This window comes from Artibeus jamaicensis, unplaced genomic scaffold (genome assembly GCF_021234435.1).
Source record: "Artibeus jamaicensis isolate MK-2021 breed Jamaican fruit bat unplaced genomic scaffold, CSHL_Jam_final contig_354, whole genome shotgun sequence".
NCBI lineage: Eukaryota > Metazoa > Chordata > Mammalia > Chiroptera > Phyllostomidae > Artibeus > Artibeus jamaicensis.
This window is the reverse complement of record NW_026521803.1, coordinates 36861475-36879483: the sequence shown is the minus strand read 5'-3', so window position 1 is coordinate 36879483 and position 18009 is coordinate 36861475. Positions and strand designations below refer to the sequence as shown.

The 18009-nt window shown below is 48.5% G+C and overlaps 1 protein-coding gene across 2 annotated transcripts in view; it reads left to right on the top strand.

Moving 5' to 3' along the window:
- Positions 1-909: 909 nt before the first annotated feature.
- The window catches only part of CCBE1 (collagen and calcium binding EGF domains 1), a 169934-nt gene continuing 152834 nt past the window's right edge, over positions 910-18009 (top strand). For both annotated transcript variants that reach the window (XM_037151972.2, XM_037151973.2), the window contains exons 1-2: positions 910-1432; positions 1857-1937. In XM_037151972.2, the coding sequence (XP_037007867.1) occupies positions 1302-1432; positions 1857-1937 (212 nt within the window). In that variant the 5' untranslated portion in view covers positions 910-1301. The remainder of the gene's footprint in view (positions 1433-1856; positions 1938-18009) is intronic.

Below are 18009 nucleotides of genomic sequence, written 5' to 3'. Positions count from 1 at the left end.
TAAAAATGTCAAGGTGTATGGGAAGTGTATGGTAATTCTCAGTAGATCAGAATATTTTGAATGAAAACACTTGTGCACCTAACTAATTTGCACACCGGTAACTTGTGAACCGGCTACCTTTCATCTCATCGTCCTGGAGGTGCAGAGCTGGGCATTTGTTAGAGGTGGGGCCTTACAGCCTCTTGCTCTTCCAGCTCCCTCTGGGCCACGGCTGCTTGCTGGGCTCTGCACAGCACGTTTCCATCATGAGTTTCTCTTTATCAGGCAGAGAAACTCCCCGTGTGCGATGAAGTGTTAAGACGCAGACCTATACGAATTACAGCTGAGTCCCCACCAAAGGAGCTGATTGACTCCCCTCCCCCAGCCTGCTTTTCAGGCTGCCCCTAAACACCACGGTGTTAACGGGGGCGGGTCAGGGGACTTCACCCTCTCCCCTGATCTTCCAGGAGTTTCCAGCTCTCACGTGTGCGCGTGGCATTCAAACAGCATTACAGCAGCTCAGGGCAAGAGGATTTAAAGTCCCCAGAAAGAGGCCTCAGTAGCTCATTCCTTATTTCGATCTCGGTTAGGAAGAAGGTAGCGGCTCGTAAAAGGAGCGACCGGAGGACTTCTAAGGGATTTTAATGACAGTCTGGGGATCGTGCTATCTCAGGTTTGCAAGGCAGTTTGGGAGAGCAGCCGCAGTCTCTCCACGTCTCCTTCCTCCGTTCAGAGAAAACTGGGCGGCGGGAGAACTCGGGGCAGGCGCTCGAGGCGAGAAAGCAAACGTCCTGACTCTGGTCACTAGAAATCAACTGACGACAGGAAGGAAGAGTATTAACCCCTCTGCCCCCCCTTCCCCCCCCGGGGAAAAGCGGCTCCTCCTCCTCCTGGTCGGGCGACCCTGCTGTAAAATGCGAGCAGCCGCCTGCTCTCCGCACCCAGCCCTTCCCTCGCGGCCCAGGAAGAGGCGAGAGGGAGGGCGCAGCCCAAAGCTGAGTAGAGCAAGTCTGTCAGCTCGGCGCGCCAGTGCTGGGCGAGAGGACCTGGACCCTGCGACCCTCGCGCCAACCAGCCGCTCCGCGAGCAGCGCCCACCTGCGGGTCTACGGAGTTTGCACTCTGCACCCCAGTTGCTACTTTGCCCCCCACCACGCCCAGCCTCGCAAACTCCGGGCCCCGCTGCCTCGCACAGGTGGCGCAAGAGCCCCTGCCCTCTAGCACCCCCTGCCGGGGAGAGGGACGGCTGCGGCGGCCGCGGAGGAACCGGGTGCAGGGCTGGGAGAGGGCTCCGGCGCCGGGAAGAAGCCGGGAGCGTCCCTGATGGTGCGGCCGCCTCCGAGCCGGGGAGGAGCGGCGAGGGGGCAGCTGGCCAAGAGCCTGGGTCCGCTGCTGCTGCTCCTGGCTCTGGGACACACGTGGAGCTACCGCGAGGAGCCCGAGAACAGTGACAGGTAAGCACTGCCAGCTCCTGCTTGGTGCACGCCGGGCTGTCGGGGTGCAGCCGGTGTCCCCCACCTCCGCAGCGATCCCCGCACCTTCGCTCCGTCAGTCATCCGCTGGGCGCTCAACTGTCCCGGGTAACACTAAACCCGGCCCCCCGTGACAACCTCGCCCTCAGCCTGGGCTTCCCCCAACCGAGATGCCCTACCCGGCGTTTCTGCTACTCTCAAGGGATCTGCTTCTTCAGCTACTGCTGCCCTGGGCTGAGTTCCCTTGGCTGGACCCTCGCCTGGCCCGCCCCTGACCCCGGAGTTCGCTGGGCGTCCGCGCTCGGGGCTCAGAGCCTGCTCCGAGCTCCGGGACGCAGATCCCCCAGCGCGCACTGGCTGTCGCTCCCACGCGGAGAGCCAACGACTTTGCCTCTTTTCTTCGTAGAGAAGTCTGCTCAGAAAACAAAATCACCACGACCAAATACCCGTGTCTGAAGGCTTCGGGCGAGCTCACCACGTGTTTCAGGTAAGCCTCGGAGTCGCGTGGCTGGTGGGAGGGTGGCGCTGCAAAGGACGGGTTTGGGGGACCAGGCGGCCAAGGTGGTGCTGGGGCGCTCTGGAGGAGGTCTCCGTGGTGCAAACGTTTGTACGTGATTTCTGGGCCGGGGCGACAATGGGCACCCTGGAGTCTGCCCCTGGAGTCTGCATCCTAAGATCCTGAGGCTGTTCACTGGTCTTTGCAATACTGGCGTGGAGGGAATGCAGAGGAAAAGATGGAAAGTTTATAAGGAAAGTGGATTGAACTGTGGGTGTAAACAGCAAGGCAAAGACGAATTTTTGTTTTGTTTTGAAAATGCAACGCCAACAAGTAAATCCTTGGCCCTCCGCGGTCTTGTGACCTTCTGCAGGGACAGAGTGTAATACAGTCCCCGCCTCCATGGGCAAAGCGGTGGGGGGCGGGGGGGGGAGGATTGCAGGCAGTTGATATGGGTGTGTTGAGTGAAAAGAAGAAAACGTCGAGGTTGTCGGGCAGAGGGGGAGCCTTCCGAAAATACGGTCCGCGGGCCCACCTAGGTGCTTGTTCAAACTCAGCCTGGATAGAGAAAGGGAGCCTGTAGTTGGGAAAATGCTCCCCAGGTGGTTTTACTCTCAAGAAAAGGAGGGAGGCGCTGTCCGCTGCTCGCAGCTGTTTGGAGGTGAGGGTTGATGTGTTTTTCACCATTGAAGTCTTGGCTTCTGTTGCCCGCTCTCGCTGGATGGAGCAGGCACGCACCCCTAAGCGTTTATGAGCTGCCTGCTTTTTAAAGGGGCTGTGGAAGGTACTGGGATCCCACGCGCACACCGCACTCTGTCTCTGGGAACCATAGACTGTTTGGGGTGCCAAGATAAGTACTGGGTTGTACTAGGTAACGCTGCAACCCCCGGGAGTGACCTTTATAGGCAGTTTTGCTATTTATAATGTTATAGCACACAAATCAACCACAAAGTTTTCAGCTGCAAGAGACGTGACTGCATGTGCTCAAAGATTCAGGTGTAAGTGGTTCAGGGCTGTTCAGTTTAGTGGTACAGAGACACCATCAGTACATCACTACCATGCTTTAAAATCTGTCCTGGGCAATGGAATGATGATGACCTTGTAGGTGACTCAACAGGTCACTTCTTGGGATGGGCTGCCTTTCCTGGGACATGGGTGGTGACCACCAAACAACATGCACAGGTTAGAGGAGGACGAGGGAGGTGCGTTCAGCTGAGGTTCAGTGGGAAAGGTTACCTGGGTAAGCAAGGTCGCCCAGCTGGTGAGGGGGCCTGGTGGTGCTGGCACCGGAACTGCTCGCCTGGGTCCGGGCCTGTGTGTCACCCACAGGACCACAGTGTTTCTTTGGATGCATTGTTTTCCTCTCCCCATTGTCTAGAGCCTCTAGCTTAATGAGGACAGTGTCCCTGAGATGGTTTGCTCGTTTGTTCCATTCCTGAAGGCCAGACCGCACGTAAATCAGCGGCAGTTACGGAATGCGTGTCCAATCTCCAGGAACGGGGGGTGCCTGATGAGCGCGCTAAGCTGGCTTCCTTTGTTAGGCTGTCATGGTGTCCCCTCCCCACAGCCCCCAGATTTTTCAAACAGGGTTTCTTTCACACCTAGACTCTCAATGAGAGACACTAGCAGTGCTTGATATGTTTTCATTAAGAGCAATGAAAGAGGATATTTCTAGTTGGAGAAAGTGGCCCCTGTGACTATTAAGTTATTTGGGTTTAAGATACTTCCTTCATGGGAGTCGAGAGCTCTGTGTGCTCATTGGCGTTACTTCCATAAGGCAGTGATTTTTTTCCTTTACATTCTCATTTCTTCATTTTCCATTTTAGTTTTTTTTCCCCCAACCTGAGTTATAGGTGACAGTAAGCACACAGGTCAAACCCTTTGGTTAGAAGTGCATGCATCCAGGCAGCCTCCACTCAGAGACAATGTGGAGCATTTCCAGTGCCTGAGAAGCCTCACTCATGCTTACCAAGGAGTACACCCCACCAAGTTAGTAATTTCTTAAAGACAGAGTTGGTGGGCTGCTGCTGCCCCCCATTTTCTTTGTGAACCCTAAGAATGGAATACTGTGTGTCCCTTGATTTGTGAATTCTGATTGTCCTGGCCCTGTAGACATCTAGCTAGTTAGACCATAGTCTGAAAACCAGCCACATGGGCGTCATCTGGAAGCTGGTTAGAGTCTCAGACCTCCTGACCCAGCACCTGCAGCTAATGAGAGGTGCATTAAAGCTGTGGGCTGAGGGGGCATCTGCTGTAGAATCCAGGGTCCCCAACTCAGGTCATGACACAAACCCATTTAGACAGGCTCGTGGAGGCAGAGGCCTCTGCAGATGGACGAGTTGTTAGCCCTTCTACCACATTCAACTTAACCCAGGCTGAGAAAAGCTGATGGTACCACACCAAAGCTTGAGTGCTCGGCCAATGCTACCTGACTCTGGAGTCCACTCGTTACCAGATGTCTCAGTGGGGAGCTTTAGCACAAGAGAAAGGACTCCAGAAGTTACTTCTGAACTTGCGATTTTTTAACAAATGACTTAAAATCATTATTGATATAGAGGATGGCTTTAATATTAAAATGGCTATGTAGACATAATAAATCTGGTTTCCTGCCTGAAAAGATATGGAGATGAAAAGCTGGTTGAGAATAATCTTTGTTCTCCCCGCTGCCACCCACCCTTGTGCATTTCTTCATGGCTTCACCTACGCAGCCCAGCTCTCTGCTAGCCTTTTGTAATATGTCACATTATGGCCCTTGAGGACTATGTATTCATCCCTGTTCTATGCACTTTGCATGTTATCTCGAACCCTCGAAGCCACACTGCAGCATTTGTGTTCTTGGCTCTACAGAGGAGGGAACCCAGACTCGGAGGGATTAAGTAAACCTGCCCAGGGTCACAACATTAATACGTGTGAGAGCCAAGATTCATTCAAAGCCAGGTTTGTCCAACGTCAAAGTCTGGGCCCTTCCCTCATCCCAGAGGTGTCCACAGATGAGGCTGAACTTTCCAGATTTTGGGGTCTAAGGAAGGAAGAGGGCTGTCAGTTCAGATGACTGTACATTCAGAAGACAGTTTAATAGAAAACTCCCTGCATCCACCATGATCAGTGGTTTTTCTGAATTGCCCTTGCCCTTGAACTCTGTCTTAAACAATTGACTTTATAGTCTCATGTTATACACAGAATTGATTGTACATGTATAGCTTTCCTCCTTTATAGGGTTTTATTTTAACCAGAGTCTGTTTCTAGAGACCTCTCTATCCCAATTGCATGGTGCCATACCCCAAATTCAATAAACGCATGGAATGAGTGGCAGTGACAGCCAGACAGGGGTCGTATTTACTCAGCATTAGGATCTGACGTAGGGCATGCACTTTTCCAGTTAAGATTTCAGCAGTGGGGTGTGATTTATCTACCGGTAACTGAACTTACTGTAGTCCAAGTAAGCATATGAACGTATCCTGGCGATACTCCTGTTGTGGCTATTAAAGCTTTTCCTACAAGATGATTTTCCTCCTCTCTATCTCCCAAACCAGATAGTTTGAATGAAAGTTTTGTGTTTACCTTTCCTTTATTATATCTTATATCGATAAAATGAGATGTTAAAAGCTTTTTTAAACTAGGAAAAAGGAATACATATGTTGTATGTAGGAAATGTCAATAAAATCCAATTTTTACTAAGCGAGTCTGTCTAGTAAACATCCTAGTTAACTTTTTTGATCTGTTAAGGATTTATTGAACATCTATTATGAGCTTCAAACTGTCCTAGAAAATGAGCCACGGTCTCTGGTCCCAGTTTACAGACTTGAATTTTAGACCAAGGCCTTTGAAACTGTAACCAACATGCAATGGCATGTGATTAAGTTCAAAGTCATATACTTTATACTAGACCACTAGTATAAAGTGGTCATATACTTTATACTATACCAAACGCAAGGCCTGTGGGCTGAATCCAGTCCTCCACCTTGTTTTATCCAGCCCGCACCTTGTTTCTACCCAGCAGCAGCGCTGAGCTCTCGCTTAACTGTTAAGGAGCAGTTACACTTATACAGTCCTAATGTTACATTCGGCCCTTTGAAGGCAACTGGAAGGCCCCCAGTGAAAATGAGTTTGACACTGCTGGTCTACTATCAATTAGGGGGACAAGATTCAAGCAGCTAGGAATGAGTTTATGGGTAAGAGAAGACAACATTGTTTTTGAACATGGCTCTTTAACATAGGATGTGTTCAGGGCTTGTCTAAGTTGCTTTAGCTACGATTTTCAGCTCTGCAGTTCGTGGATCGACAAGTGGGACCCCCCAGCTGCCCCTCAGCTGGGTTTGTCCAGGCAGTGCCATCTTACCAGGCACTGTTCTTGCTCAGGGTCCCGTTTCCAGGGGAAGTAATGACACAGGGATGCAAAACCACCTACTTTTCTTTAAGATAACACAACAGTCTTGCCAAATGCTATGAAAACTTGGAAGTTAATGTGATACATCTGCAAAGGTGTTTACTTGGAACTTGGAAAACAAGGAGGTCACTTAGAATAGCATCACCAGATTGAGAGCTTCGGACTGTAGCTAAGCCCACACTTAGGAAAAAGTGTGGGAAAGACTGGGAAATGCACTGTCTGGTAGGTCGACAAGGTCCTGCAGAGGCTTTAATAATGTCAAACACCCACAATAGGAGAAATTCCGCCCGAGTTTGAATTCCAGCTCTACTGCTGTGTTGCGACCTGGAACAGTTTCTTAATCTCAGTGCTGTAGTTTCCTTCTTTGTAAAGTGGGGATCACGTTAGTGCTAGAGCTATAGGGTTGCTGTGAAGGTGAAATGAGAGTTAATGTATGTGGGGGGTACTCACTCGTTACCTCTCCTGATCACACCGCTGCATCTCCCGATGTCTGGCATGGTGAGTGCATGTGGTGGATGGTCACTTGGCAAGTTTTATTTGTGAGTTTGGGGCTTTTCAGTAGACATTTTTGAAAGTGCAAATTCAGACCACAGCCAGAAATACTGAGGGCGTTTACTTACCAGTCTCCCACGAGCTGTTTCTCCATGCAGCCTTTCCAAACGCAGGGCAGCCCCGACGGGGGAAATGACAAGGAACACACCTTTGCTTCCTACCTTCTCCCTGATGAGTCAAGGTGCCCTACACCTGTGACCATCGGATCAGGTAGAGGCATTGCTACTCCCATTTTAGAGGATGTTAGAGGCTGACTCCTTGCCTAGGGTCATGAAGGAGTCTTCCTGGAAGAGAGAAGTCTAGAAATCAGATCCTTAGGTCCCCAGCCCAGCTCTGGTCTCTCTCCTTTCTGCTGCCTCCCTGTCTCATAGCTTAGGGCGGGCGTGGAGTGTAGCTCTGAGTAATTGTTGGCTCATTTCAGGGCACATGGCACCCTTTTCAGAAAGCATTCGTGTCTCAAACGTCTATACCCTAACGTTAAGGAGGGAGTGGTAATGAACGGTGTGAAGAGGGGAGTGGGGGATGGGCAGAGGTGGCTTTGTTCAGAACTGCCTACAGCACAGGCGTGTGGGAGGCAGGCAGCCTCTCTCTCCCATGCCACCCTGTCTCCCGTTGGGCAGTCAGCCCGCTGGTGGCCGGAATCATCTGTCCCTCCATCCATGACTGTATCCCCAGAAGTTAGCCCTGTGCCCAGACAGTCCTGCACACACATTGTCGAAGGTCAAGGGAATTAATACATGAACATGACACACAAACAATGACGAGATTTGACTTCAGTCTCTTAGGCGTTACCAGAACTGTTGCTATCCTAGTACGCCTCCTTTTCTAGGTCAGAGGTAGGGAGGCTGGTTTAGACGTCAGATTGCCTGCACCCCCACGAGACGTGGCCATGGTTTGCACTGGCTCCCAGTTTGACCCGCTGAACTTGAACTGCTGATGCGGCACAGGGCTGATGCTGCAGTTATGGCGAACTCCTTGAGCGTGCTCTTTAAAGAATACCAGAAGAGGACGTGGGCAAGAGGATGAGAGCTTGAAAGGGGGTCCCGCTGCCTCCCACCCCCTCTATTTTTTAAGCTGAAGAACAGGTGTCAGGAGGGAAGGCAGAGAGCATGGGCCAAGGCGAGCCTCCGTATCACTTTTCACTCATTCTTGGAGACACAACACAAAGTGTCAGGAAACAGCCAACCATTGATCTCGCCACAAAGGGCTGCGCTTTCACTGGTGTGTCCTTTGAGACCGGTCCGGTGGCTCTTCTCATTGTCCCTGAAGTAGCTGATGCCTGACTTCCTACGTTAACTTCATTTCATCTTTTCCAAGTGAAGCTGGGGTGGGTGCTCTCTCTTTGTTCTAGAAGACTCTACATTCTTAGGAGAAAGCTTGCATTTCAATCAGTAGTTTCCGTGTCAGTGCGTTCAGCTTCCGAAACCACTGCCCAGCAGGACCCTCACTTTTGTGTGTGTGAGGGTTTTGCCTGCTGGGGGAGGAGGGGGCATTGCAGAGCATTGGGAGAACAAAGGCCTCCATTCCGGTTCAGTTTGTTGCTTTGGTTGGGGAGTGGGGGAGATGAAAAAGTAAACAGCCGTAACATCTGCAGGTTCTCTTTTTCCAAGCCAAGTTCTTCCTTTTCCATGAAGCTGTTTACCAGTTTTAAAGTTTTACCAACAATTTTCATTCACTTATTCAACAAATACTTGGGAGCTTGCTACATGAGCGGAGCATGGTTTCTGTGTCCTTGGACTACATCTGTGAGTAGAGCAGATAAAAAACAGAAAACAAACAACCTTCCTTGTTATGGGATGCAGAGACTTTAATTCAATTTATGTTTCAATAAAGGAATTTTGAGTGAAAGATGACCTTTGGTACATTTTAAAGAAAGTTGTTTTTGGAACACGTGTGGTTAATGGCACAGTTCGAGGGCTAGGAGCCTGAAACGCCCTGTGGCCCAGCCGTATCCTTTCAGTCCAAGAAACCCCACAGGTCCAAACAGGGACACAAGAACCCGGGGGTGGTGGGAACCAAAGATTTTTTTCTGAAGAGGTGCAAGCAAGAAACCACCATGTGCAACAAGTTTCTTCTAGGCATTATTGCAAGGTGGAAGCATTACTGAGAGGTGGCACATTCTCTGGCCACGTGCCATGACAGGTGGACAGTGGCAGCAGAATTGGGCCACTCGGGACACATACCTTGGCCAGTTCACCTTGTAATTTCCAACATTAAGCAAAGTGCGTGCCCCTCCAGCATTCCCTGCTTCTAATAATCCCTCACAGATGTTTTGTCGTAAATGGACCAGGACTTTTTCTGATGGATCAGGTCAGAAATGGACCAGGACAATTTCTGTTTCTATCCTGAAACACCTGTAGGGGGCAGAGTGACTTATGATGTCTACATAGTAATCCCCATCAAGCAAAAGTAGTGCTTTATCTTCTTTCCAGCTTCACAGTGTGGTCCATGCAAGTCTGTAACAGGTGTGAGAGAGCTTGGCTGGGTCTGTGCTGCCTACTTGTTCTGGGTGGTAGAACATGCACTAACTCGCCCTTCCATACCCTTTGTGATCTCAGAAACTTGAACTACATCTGCTCTCAGTCATCATGTGCATTCTCAGCCTTTCCCTCTTGGCTACTCCTGTGGGGTACTTTGTTTATCCCTGCTGGGGTGAAGTCCCCCATCTTTAGTCCTCTGGGAATGGCCAGGGCCAATGTCAGTCAGAACTGGTGGGCCCTCGACGCTCAGATCTGGCCTGGAAGTTCGGTGAGAGAGCAGGAACTGGCAAAGTCGGGCCCATGGCATGTTTTTATTCAACCCGTCATCTATGGATACTTTTTACATTTTTAAAAGGCTGTAAAAGAAAAGTCTATGCAGCAGAGACCTTATTTGGCCCCCAAAGCCTCCGCTATTTACTGTTTGGCCCTTTGCCAGCTTCTAAAGAGACAGCTGACTACGAAGACCAGGAGCGAGTTTCTTCGTCCATATGTAACCTCATCCATAGTCGTAAGTCCTCAAAGAGGCGACTTTGGGGCCATTGAGCTGGCTTCATCTTTAGGTCCTTTGTCTTCGTATTGCCTCATCTTACTGTGTTTGGACCTTCGGGGCTGAGTGAGCATCTTTGACCATGACTTGGTTTGCATCTCCAGGAATCAGTTATAGTCATTGTTGAGCTGGGACTTTTTTGAGCCTTCACCCCTAAGTGACACTGTAAATGAGCGTAGCTTGTCAGGACAGTAAGAAGCTGGATTTCATCGCAGGTAGTCAAGTCCTGACTCACTGCTGCTTTTCTGCATCCCCGCCCCGCCTTCTTTCCCCTCGAGCAGTCCTTGGATTATGTTGGCTGAGCACCCCCAGCGCTCCCTAATTTTGTTCTTCCTGAACTTGGCATATTGATCAGCACATGCTCTGATGACTCCAAGCCACCGCTCCGTAAACGTCATGTTAGTTTTGAATTTCTACAGGGGAAAACTTCACATTAAAAAATCAAATGATAAGATATGTTTTATTTGAGGAAAATCAAGAAAGTCATTTTCAATGAAGGCATATTAAATCAGAGTTGCAACGCTACATTTCTCCTTATGTGGCTAAAAGTATTTTACCATTACACAGCTGCACTCTGTACAACACAGGGTGGGGCAAAGTTGGGTTACGGCTGTGAGTATGTGAATCAGTATATTCTTGTGTTGTTAATTGTATTTTCCATGTGAACAACTACACACCTATTTTGTCCCACCTCATATATCAGTAATTAAACTTGAATTTAAACTCTCAACTGCCTTTTCACAATGCCATTTTTTGTGTGTTTCAAAAAAAATTTTTATTGAAATTGAAAATTTGTATTGGGGTGACATTGGTTAATAAAGCTACATAGGTTTCAAGTGTACAATTCCATAACGCATCATCTGTATATTGTATCATGTGTTTATCACATAATGTCAACTTTTTCCTCCCACAAAAGATCCAAGAGAGTCCTAAATAATGAAACATTCTGACACTGAGAATGGGGGAAGGTGAGGAGGAGAAGGAAGGAGAACTGTTTAAAAGAAATGTTCTAAGGGGAGAGAAGTGAAGTCTGCTAATGGTATTTCAAAGAAGGGAAAAGGAGAATGTTGGAATACACCATTGTCACATAGGGGAGATTTAGATGTAGGGCATAGCAAAGAGGAAAAATGAGTATAAAAATTTGATAATACATTGTTTTCTAAATATCTTCATATTAAATAACAAATAGAATATTTATATAATAGTTAGCTTGAAATGTTTTTATGCTGATGTTGAAATTAAGTGAAAGTCTCTTTTGACAGAATTCTCAGCATTTGGCCCCAAGAGCAATAGGAGCAGTGTATGAAATTGGTTGTAATATTTTGAAGCAAAAATTATAATCTTTTTATGTTCTATAAAATGCATTTAAAAATAAAAATTTAGTATGGGAAAAAAATGGATAATAAGGAAGAGAGCATCCTACGAATAGGAAGTTGTACCCAAAATGTTTGTGATGTGGGAGCTTCTGACCTTGTTAACAGCTATTTTTATTGATTCAGCAGAATGGAGCTTAAGGGGAAGGCAGACTATGCTGTAAAGATTGACAGACTTAAAAGTCATCTTTTAACCCCTTGTGTGCATGTGCTCACTGCTTCTCAAAGGGCAGAACATCCAGACACCAGTCAGTGCAGAGACACAGCACAGCTTTGCCTCCAACGGACCCCTGCCTTTGCTCCCACTGAACATCGTCCTTGATAACATGCCTGTGTTTCACTTTGGCATTTTCCTGCAGAGAAATGGCTCACCACTTGTGTGGTGGGAAGTTGCCTGGCAGGGCAGAGGGTGCCTTCCTAGGAACCTACCAGGACCACGGAGACTGCTGGTTGGAGGAAGGATCATTCCCAAAAGGGCATTGGAATCTCATTCCCACAGGCCCCCAAAGGTTGGGAGAACCTAGAATGCAACAGCGCTGGGGTCTTCGTGAGAGCTTGGCTGAAGGAGTTTTTTAGTTCTGTGAAAATTGACTTTAATATTAACTTACATAGGTTAGTCTTCTGGAGGTCAGTCTCGCATGTTTTAGCTGAACTGGGTGGACATAAGGAAAGATACATTTATATGCTAACCCCGTACATAGTGGAGTTGGGTGGAGGTCACTTCATCAGGCAACAGTTTCTCTCTGGAACAGAGCTGGAAAAGGATGGGGACGGAGGGGGGAGCAGCAAATACCAAAACAGATGTCACAGAGAAAATACCAGAAAGTAGGTATCACAAAAGGCTTCCAGGAGCCCAAAACAGACAAAGGTCAGGTACTTTCATCATCAATGAGTCCCCGGTTGCCCTGCAGGAGTGGGCTGGCCCTGCAGAAACAGGTCCAGCCTCACCCGGGGTCTCTCACCCGGAGTCTCTGAGCAGGTGTGTGAGCAGGTGTGTGGCCGAGCGGGGGTTCTAAGCCAGACAGCCTGACTCCACAGTCTGTATTCTCCTTAACCACTGGGCTCTTCTGAAAGGCCCGACAGTTGCAGTTACCTTGCCAACCCCAGGTTTTTTTTGTTTTTTTTAAGATTTTATTTATTTTTAGAGGTGAAGGGAAGGAGAGAGGGATAGAAATATCAATGTATGGTTGCCTCTTGTGTGTCCCCTGCTGGGAACTGGCCTGCAACCTAGGCATGTGCCCTGACTGGGAATCGAACCGTGGTTGCTTGGTTCCCAGGCCCGTGCTCAATCCACTGAGCTACACCAGCCAGGCCAACCCCAGGTTTAAAGGAGGCATTTAGAAGCGGGGGGAAGGACTGCTGGAAATAGGGAGGGCAGCCCCCCTGGTAACAACTAGTGAAGACGTAAGTGGAACAAGTTATCAAAAGTATACCCAAGTCTCTGCCCTCCCTCCCTCTCTGCCCCGTGTTAGTTTGCTCAGGCTGTCAAAACAAACTGCCCTAGACCTGGGGGGTTTAACCAACAGGGACTTATTTTCTCACAGTTCCAGAGGCTGAAGGTCTGAGATCGAGGTGCTGGCAGGATTGAGCCCTTGAAGGGTTTCTCCTTGGCTTACAGGTGGCTGTCCTCTTCCTATGTCTTCACGTGGTCTCTCCCCTGTCCTTATCTGTGTCCTAATTTCCGTCTCTTATAAGGGTACCACCTGGTTGGGGTTCGTTGCATAAGGGCCCACTCTAACGACCTCATTGAACTCAGGGACCCCTTTAAGGCCCTGTCTCTAAAATCACTCACATTCTGAAGTCCTGAAGTTAGGACCTCAACATAACAATGTTGGGGGGACAATTCAGCCTGTAACATGCCCCCTGAAAAAAACCCAGCACACACTGGGGCCATGTAATAAAGGGGACATTTGTCATACACACTATCATCCTCATGGTACTGCGGTCCACCCTGGTGCTCCTGAGCCAGCCAATGAAATGAAAGTACCTTCCACAATCCCAGTGAAGGAAAGGAATTAAATTGTACAAAAAAATCATAAACCATAATGTTCCTGCTGCTGACTTCTGTGAAACCCCTCTCTTTAGAATGGTGCCTGATGGTGGCGCCTCATAGATGTCACACTGGAATCGCCAATGCTCGGGCTCTACTCCAGGTCCACTGAATGACAGTCTGCGTTTTAACAAGGTTCCAGGACAGTTCCCACGCGCTGTCCGGATGACCACATTGCAGTGGTCCAGGGCTTGGCTGCTCTCACTTGGCTGTTCCTTGCTTCCTGTTTATAAAGCTAAAAGCTGTGATTCGAAGCCTGGACCATACATTGGAATCACCTGATAAGCCTTAAAAAAAAAAAAGCCCAGTGTTTAGGCTGACCACACCAGACACATCAGAGACCCTAGAGCTGTGTGCTGGTCACCAGGGATTTTGAAGGCTCCTTGCACAATTCCAACAGGCAGCGAGGATGAAAACCTGGCAGCAGAAAGGGGTGCGCAGCCTGGTTCTTTCTTCTGTGGCCACTGAGCCTGTGTCCTACTTTGTTTCACAACTGCTCCTGGTCTGTGCCCCTCGACGGGGAAATGCACAGCGAAAGCCTGGGTCGGTGCGCAGTGGGAGCCTGGTGTCCCCCGTCCCTTGTCTGCTAGGTCCCTGTCCTTTCCTGCAGGACTCTCCTTTCCACTCCCAGTGAGGGACAGTGAGGGGACTATCAGGGGAGCCAGGGAGTGGCCGAGGTGGATCCCACCAGGTAGAGAGTTCCAAGTTCCGGAAGCAGATCATGTCTAATCCCGTGGTGCAAATCCCATCACTTTTCATTTCCCAGTGCAGGCTCTCAGCTTGGTGTCTCTAGCTACTTAGTGACCTTAAGTGCATTTTAAAGAAATATTTTTGCTTTGTTGCTGCACTGCATGAACCTTCTCTCCAGATATAAACATGGCTCAACATATTATAAATGAAAGCCTCTCAGTGTCAAGCTGTGTTTTCTTTCCTTGCAAGCATCAAACACAAACACATTTTTTCCCACATAGTGTGATAGAAAACCTATGTGCTGGCCCCAGAGTCTCTTCCCGTCCAGTTTTGTTTCTCTGCAATTCTTGAGCCTTCCCCTGTGCTAACTGAAAGACCGCGCCCAGCAAATGCAACACTCTTTATAGGCTTGCACTGACCGTATGCGGCGCGAGACAAAGCTCTCCGCAGTTTGACTGTGGAGTTATCATCCCAGCCCTGTACTTATGGCGTCAAATCAGGCGGTCCCAAACATATGTCTAAAGTGGTGCATAGTTACACAGAACTGCGTCTTCTGAGTGTAATAGTAATTATGCTGATTAAATCAGACAAAAGTACTATACATCAAATAAAGGAACTGTAATTGCATTTTGGGGATAGATGTGCCTCTGAGGTTCTTACTGAAGGATTTCTTTGAACTGGAGGCTGGCAAGGTGCGAAGTGGTTCACAAGTGACCTGGGAGTTTTGAATATGCTCTTGGAGTTTGGTAGCATTCTGAGTGCGGTGCCCTATCAGAGAGGGAATCATGGGAAAGGGTAGTCAAAATCTGAAGTGAAGGCATGCAAGAATCCCACAACTTTTTAAAAGATTTTAATGTATTTTTAGAGGGGAAGGGAGGGAGAAAGAGAGGGAGAGAAACATCAGTTGGTTGCCTCTCGCACACCCACACCCACACGATCTAACCCACATCCCCGGTATGTGCCTTGACTGGGGATTGAACCTGCAACCTTCCAGTTTGTGGGACGACACTCAACCAACTGAGCCACACCAGTCGGGACAATGTCCCAACAGTTTAGTCGACATCTCTGCCACCACCACTATCTTCGTCAAGTCCTTTCCTAGAGACCCCTTAGTGTTTGGGAAGAACATTTTTAAATCCAGGCATACACAAAAATTATCATCTATAAAGGGCATGCGGAGGTCAAGGACAGGACACTCAAAGCTGGAGCCACCTGGCGCTGGACGCTCTGGCAGCCCTGCTGTGGTTCTGCTGTCCCAGGGCAGGAGGGATTGAGTTCTTGGCATGCCTGGGGCCATTTCTGGGCAGTCAGGGCTGGGAGGGGGCTGTGCGTGCCTCCATGGGTAGCTCCAGTGTCCACCACCCGCTTTGCTACCCAGCTCTGTGCAAGCTGCGTCTCCAAGTCCAGCCTCTTCAGTGAGTCCTTAAGGCACAACTTTCACATTCGTTCTTTAAAATATGACTCGTATCATCTTAGGACGTGTATCTACCCGTTCCCTTATCCACAGCTTGGCCCCGACATTGGTATGTGCTCGTCTGCGTACCTTTGATGTGACACAGCTTTTGTTTAACTTGCTGTGTCCCAAACGCAAGAGGGTTTTCATCCACTCTTCTTAGGACTCTGCCACTGAGGTGCTTGGCTCCTGGAAGAAACTGCCATCGTGATGAGGGGAAAATGCTTTTTTTCCTTTTAGAGAAGAATTTATAAAGGGGGGCCGGGTGGGATTATTCTTTGCAGTTTCTGCAGGGAAAGGGGTAAATAAGGAAATCCTCCCTTTTTAAAGCTTGGCATTGTTTGATGATGATGATGATGATGGCAATGCTTGCTCTTTGCATGTTTTACGTCTAGTAATGTATGTATGGCCTAGAACTTCAAGTCCTCCCGAATCTCGGTCTCCCAGAATCCTCCGGGATGACTGCCAAGGGACTTGAGCACCTTCTCCTGACTGTTCCGTACCTGCACTAACAGACATACTTGTAGTTATTACTCACGGAAATGGGATTGTTCTGCAGTTGCTTTTTTGCATATCAATGGGTGAGGAACACTTACTCATCACTACATAAAGTGCTAATTCACTTTCACAGTGTGGTATTCTTTTACAGTGCGGTACCGTATGCACAGATGCGTCAGAATTCGTCTCTTCACCAGAGAGCTCTTTGTAAGGCACTTAGCAGGTGCTAAGGGGGCCCTCTCTGATGTTGAGTGTTCGTGTTTCCAACTTCAGATGCAAATTTCAAATATATCGAGTGCTAACTAAATGAATCAAAAAGAAAACAAGCTAGTTTCACCAGAAAGCACGTGGCAGGTAGGTCTAGGAGCTCTGAGATCTGGCCTTTGGGCTGCAGCCCTGATGAGTCCTTAGACATGAGTCCACTGCCCTCCTAGAAGGTGAGGCTGTGGGTCCCCATGACCCCATGGCTTTCTGGGCGGGGACGGGGAGGGGGGCTCTCTGATGGACTTCCTTCTAGGTCTGGCAGTCAGAACAGAGCAAACAGAAGCAGGTTTAGTTTACAGTCCAGGGGATTTGTTTGACAGAAGGAAGACCATCTTGACTCTGAAGATACTGGGGAGCATTTGGAAACTTATCTCTCTGTTCTGCCTTAAAACCGGGATGGCCATCCACGCACTGTCAGCTGCATCTCTTCAGTGCCTTTGGTAGTTTTTCTCACCCCAAGTATTTACTTAACGAGGAGAGAGAATGTCTTTTCACTCTCCAGATACATATTTCGAAAGCCAGCTCCTGTCTTGGCTGCGAGCACATGCCGGGTGAGTACAGGAGCCCTCATTCTGTTCTGCACTGGTGTTAGGGACACACCGTCTCCCCCAGTCGCTTTGCTTTCTGTGACTACGTTTCAGGATGGGCTTCCCACAGAGCAGGGCGGTGAGGGTGAGCTGTCAGTGTCCTCACTTAGGAAGGACCTGTGTCCCCTGGTGACCTCCCCCTTTCTGGAAAGGAGAAGTTATTTCATTTGGGGAGACTGATGCAGAGAAAGTGGGAAGAAAAGATGACATCACATGAGCAGGCTTTCTTATAGAATCATATCTCTTCGTACCTTAATATTTGTGTCTTATACTTACAGAACGAGGTATTACAAACACATTTCAACATGGGTGTATCCTTTTGAATTGACTTCTTTAAGGGCCTCCTCCTTGTGCTGCAGCTTGGAGCGTCCCCAGCTTGCTGTCCTGGCTCTGGGGCCACATTTGGCACTTTAGAGACACCAAGGGAGAGAGTGGAACGAGGCAGTCAGCTACATAATTGAGAGAACAGCCTCCCCCTCCCCCCACCCGCAGCCAATAACCCACATATAAGGATGAGGCTTTCCTTGCATTATCCAGATAATTATCAAATTTTTTAACATCCTTTTCCAAATTTAGGCTGTCTTCCTTTAACAGAACAGTGGCCCAGTTGAGTTTTGTGTTAAGTCAGCAGGCTCCTTGTTAGTTGGAAGCAGGTTCTTTGAGGGTCTCTGTGTGCGGGCCTTCCTTGTCTGCGTGTCAACTGTGTTCCCATTGGAAGAGCTCTAACGAGGTTGGGGTCATAATGTCACAAGCAAAAGTGAATCTTCACTGCAGCCTTTGTTTTCCAATGAATTCTACTCACATCATAAATTAATCATGAAGAAAAAAGTACAAATGGACCCTTTTTTTGAAGATGAAAAGCTGGCCATATTTAATTTTCTGGATATTTATTTTGTACCTTGCACTTTACTGAATTCTCTCATTATTTGTAATAGTTGTTTTGGTTGGATCTTTAGGGTCCTCTACGTACAGTATCATGTCATCTGCAAATAGTGGCAGTTTTACTTCTTCCTTTCCAATTTGGATGCTTTTTATTTCTTCCTGTCTGGTCACTGTGGCTAGGTTTCCAGCACTATGTGGAATAGGGGAGGTGAAAGTAGACATTCCTGTCTTGTTCCCAATCTCACGGGAAACACTTGTAGTTTTTGCCCCCATCTTGATTTACTCCACTCTTCTGGTGAA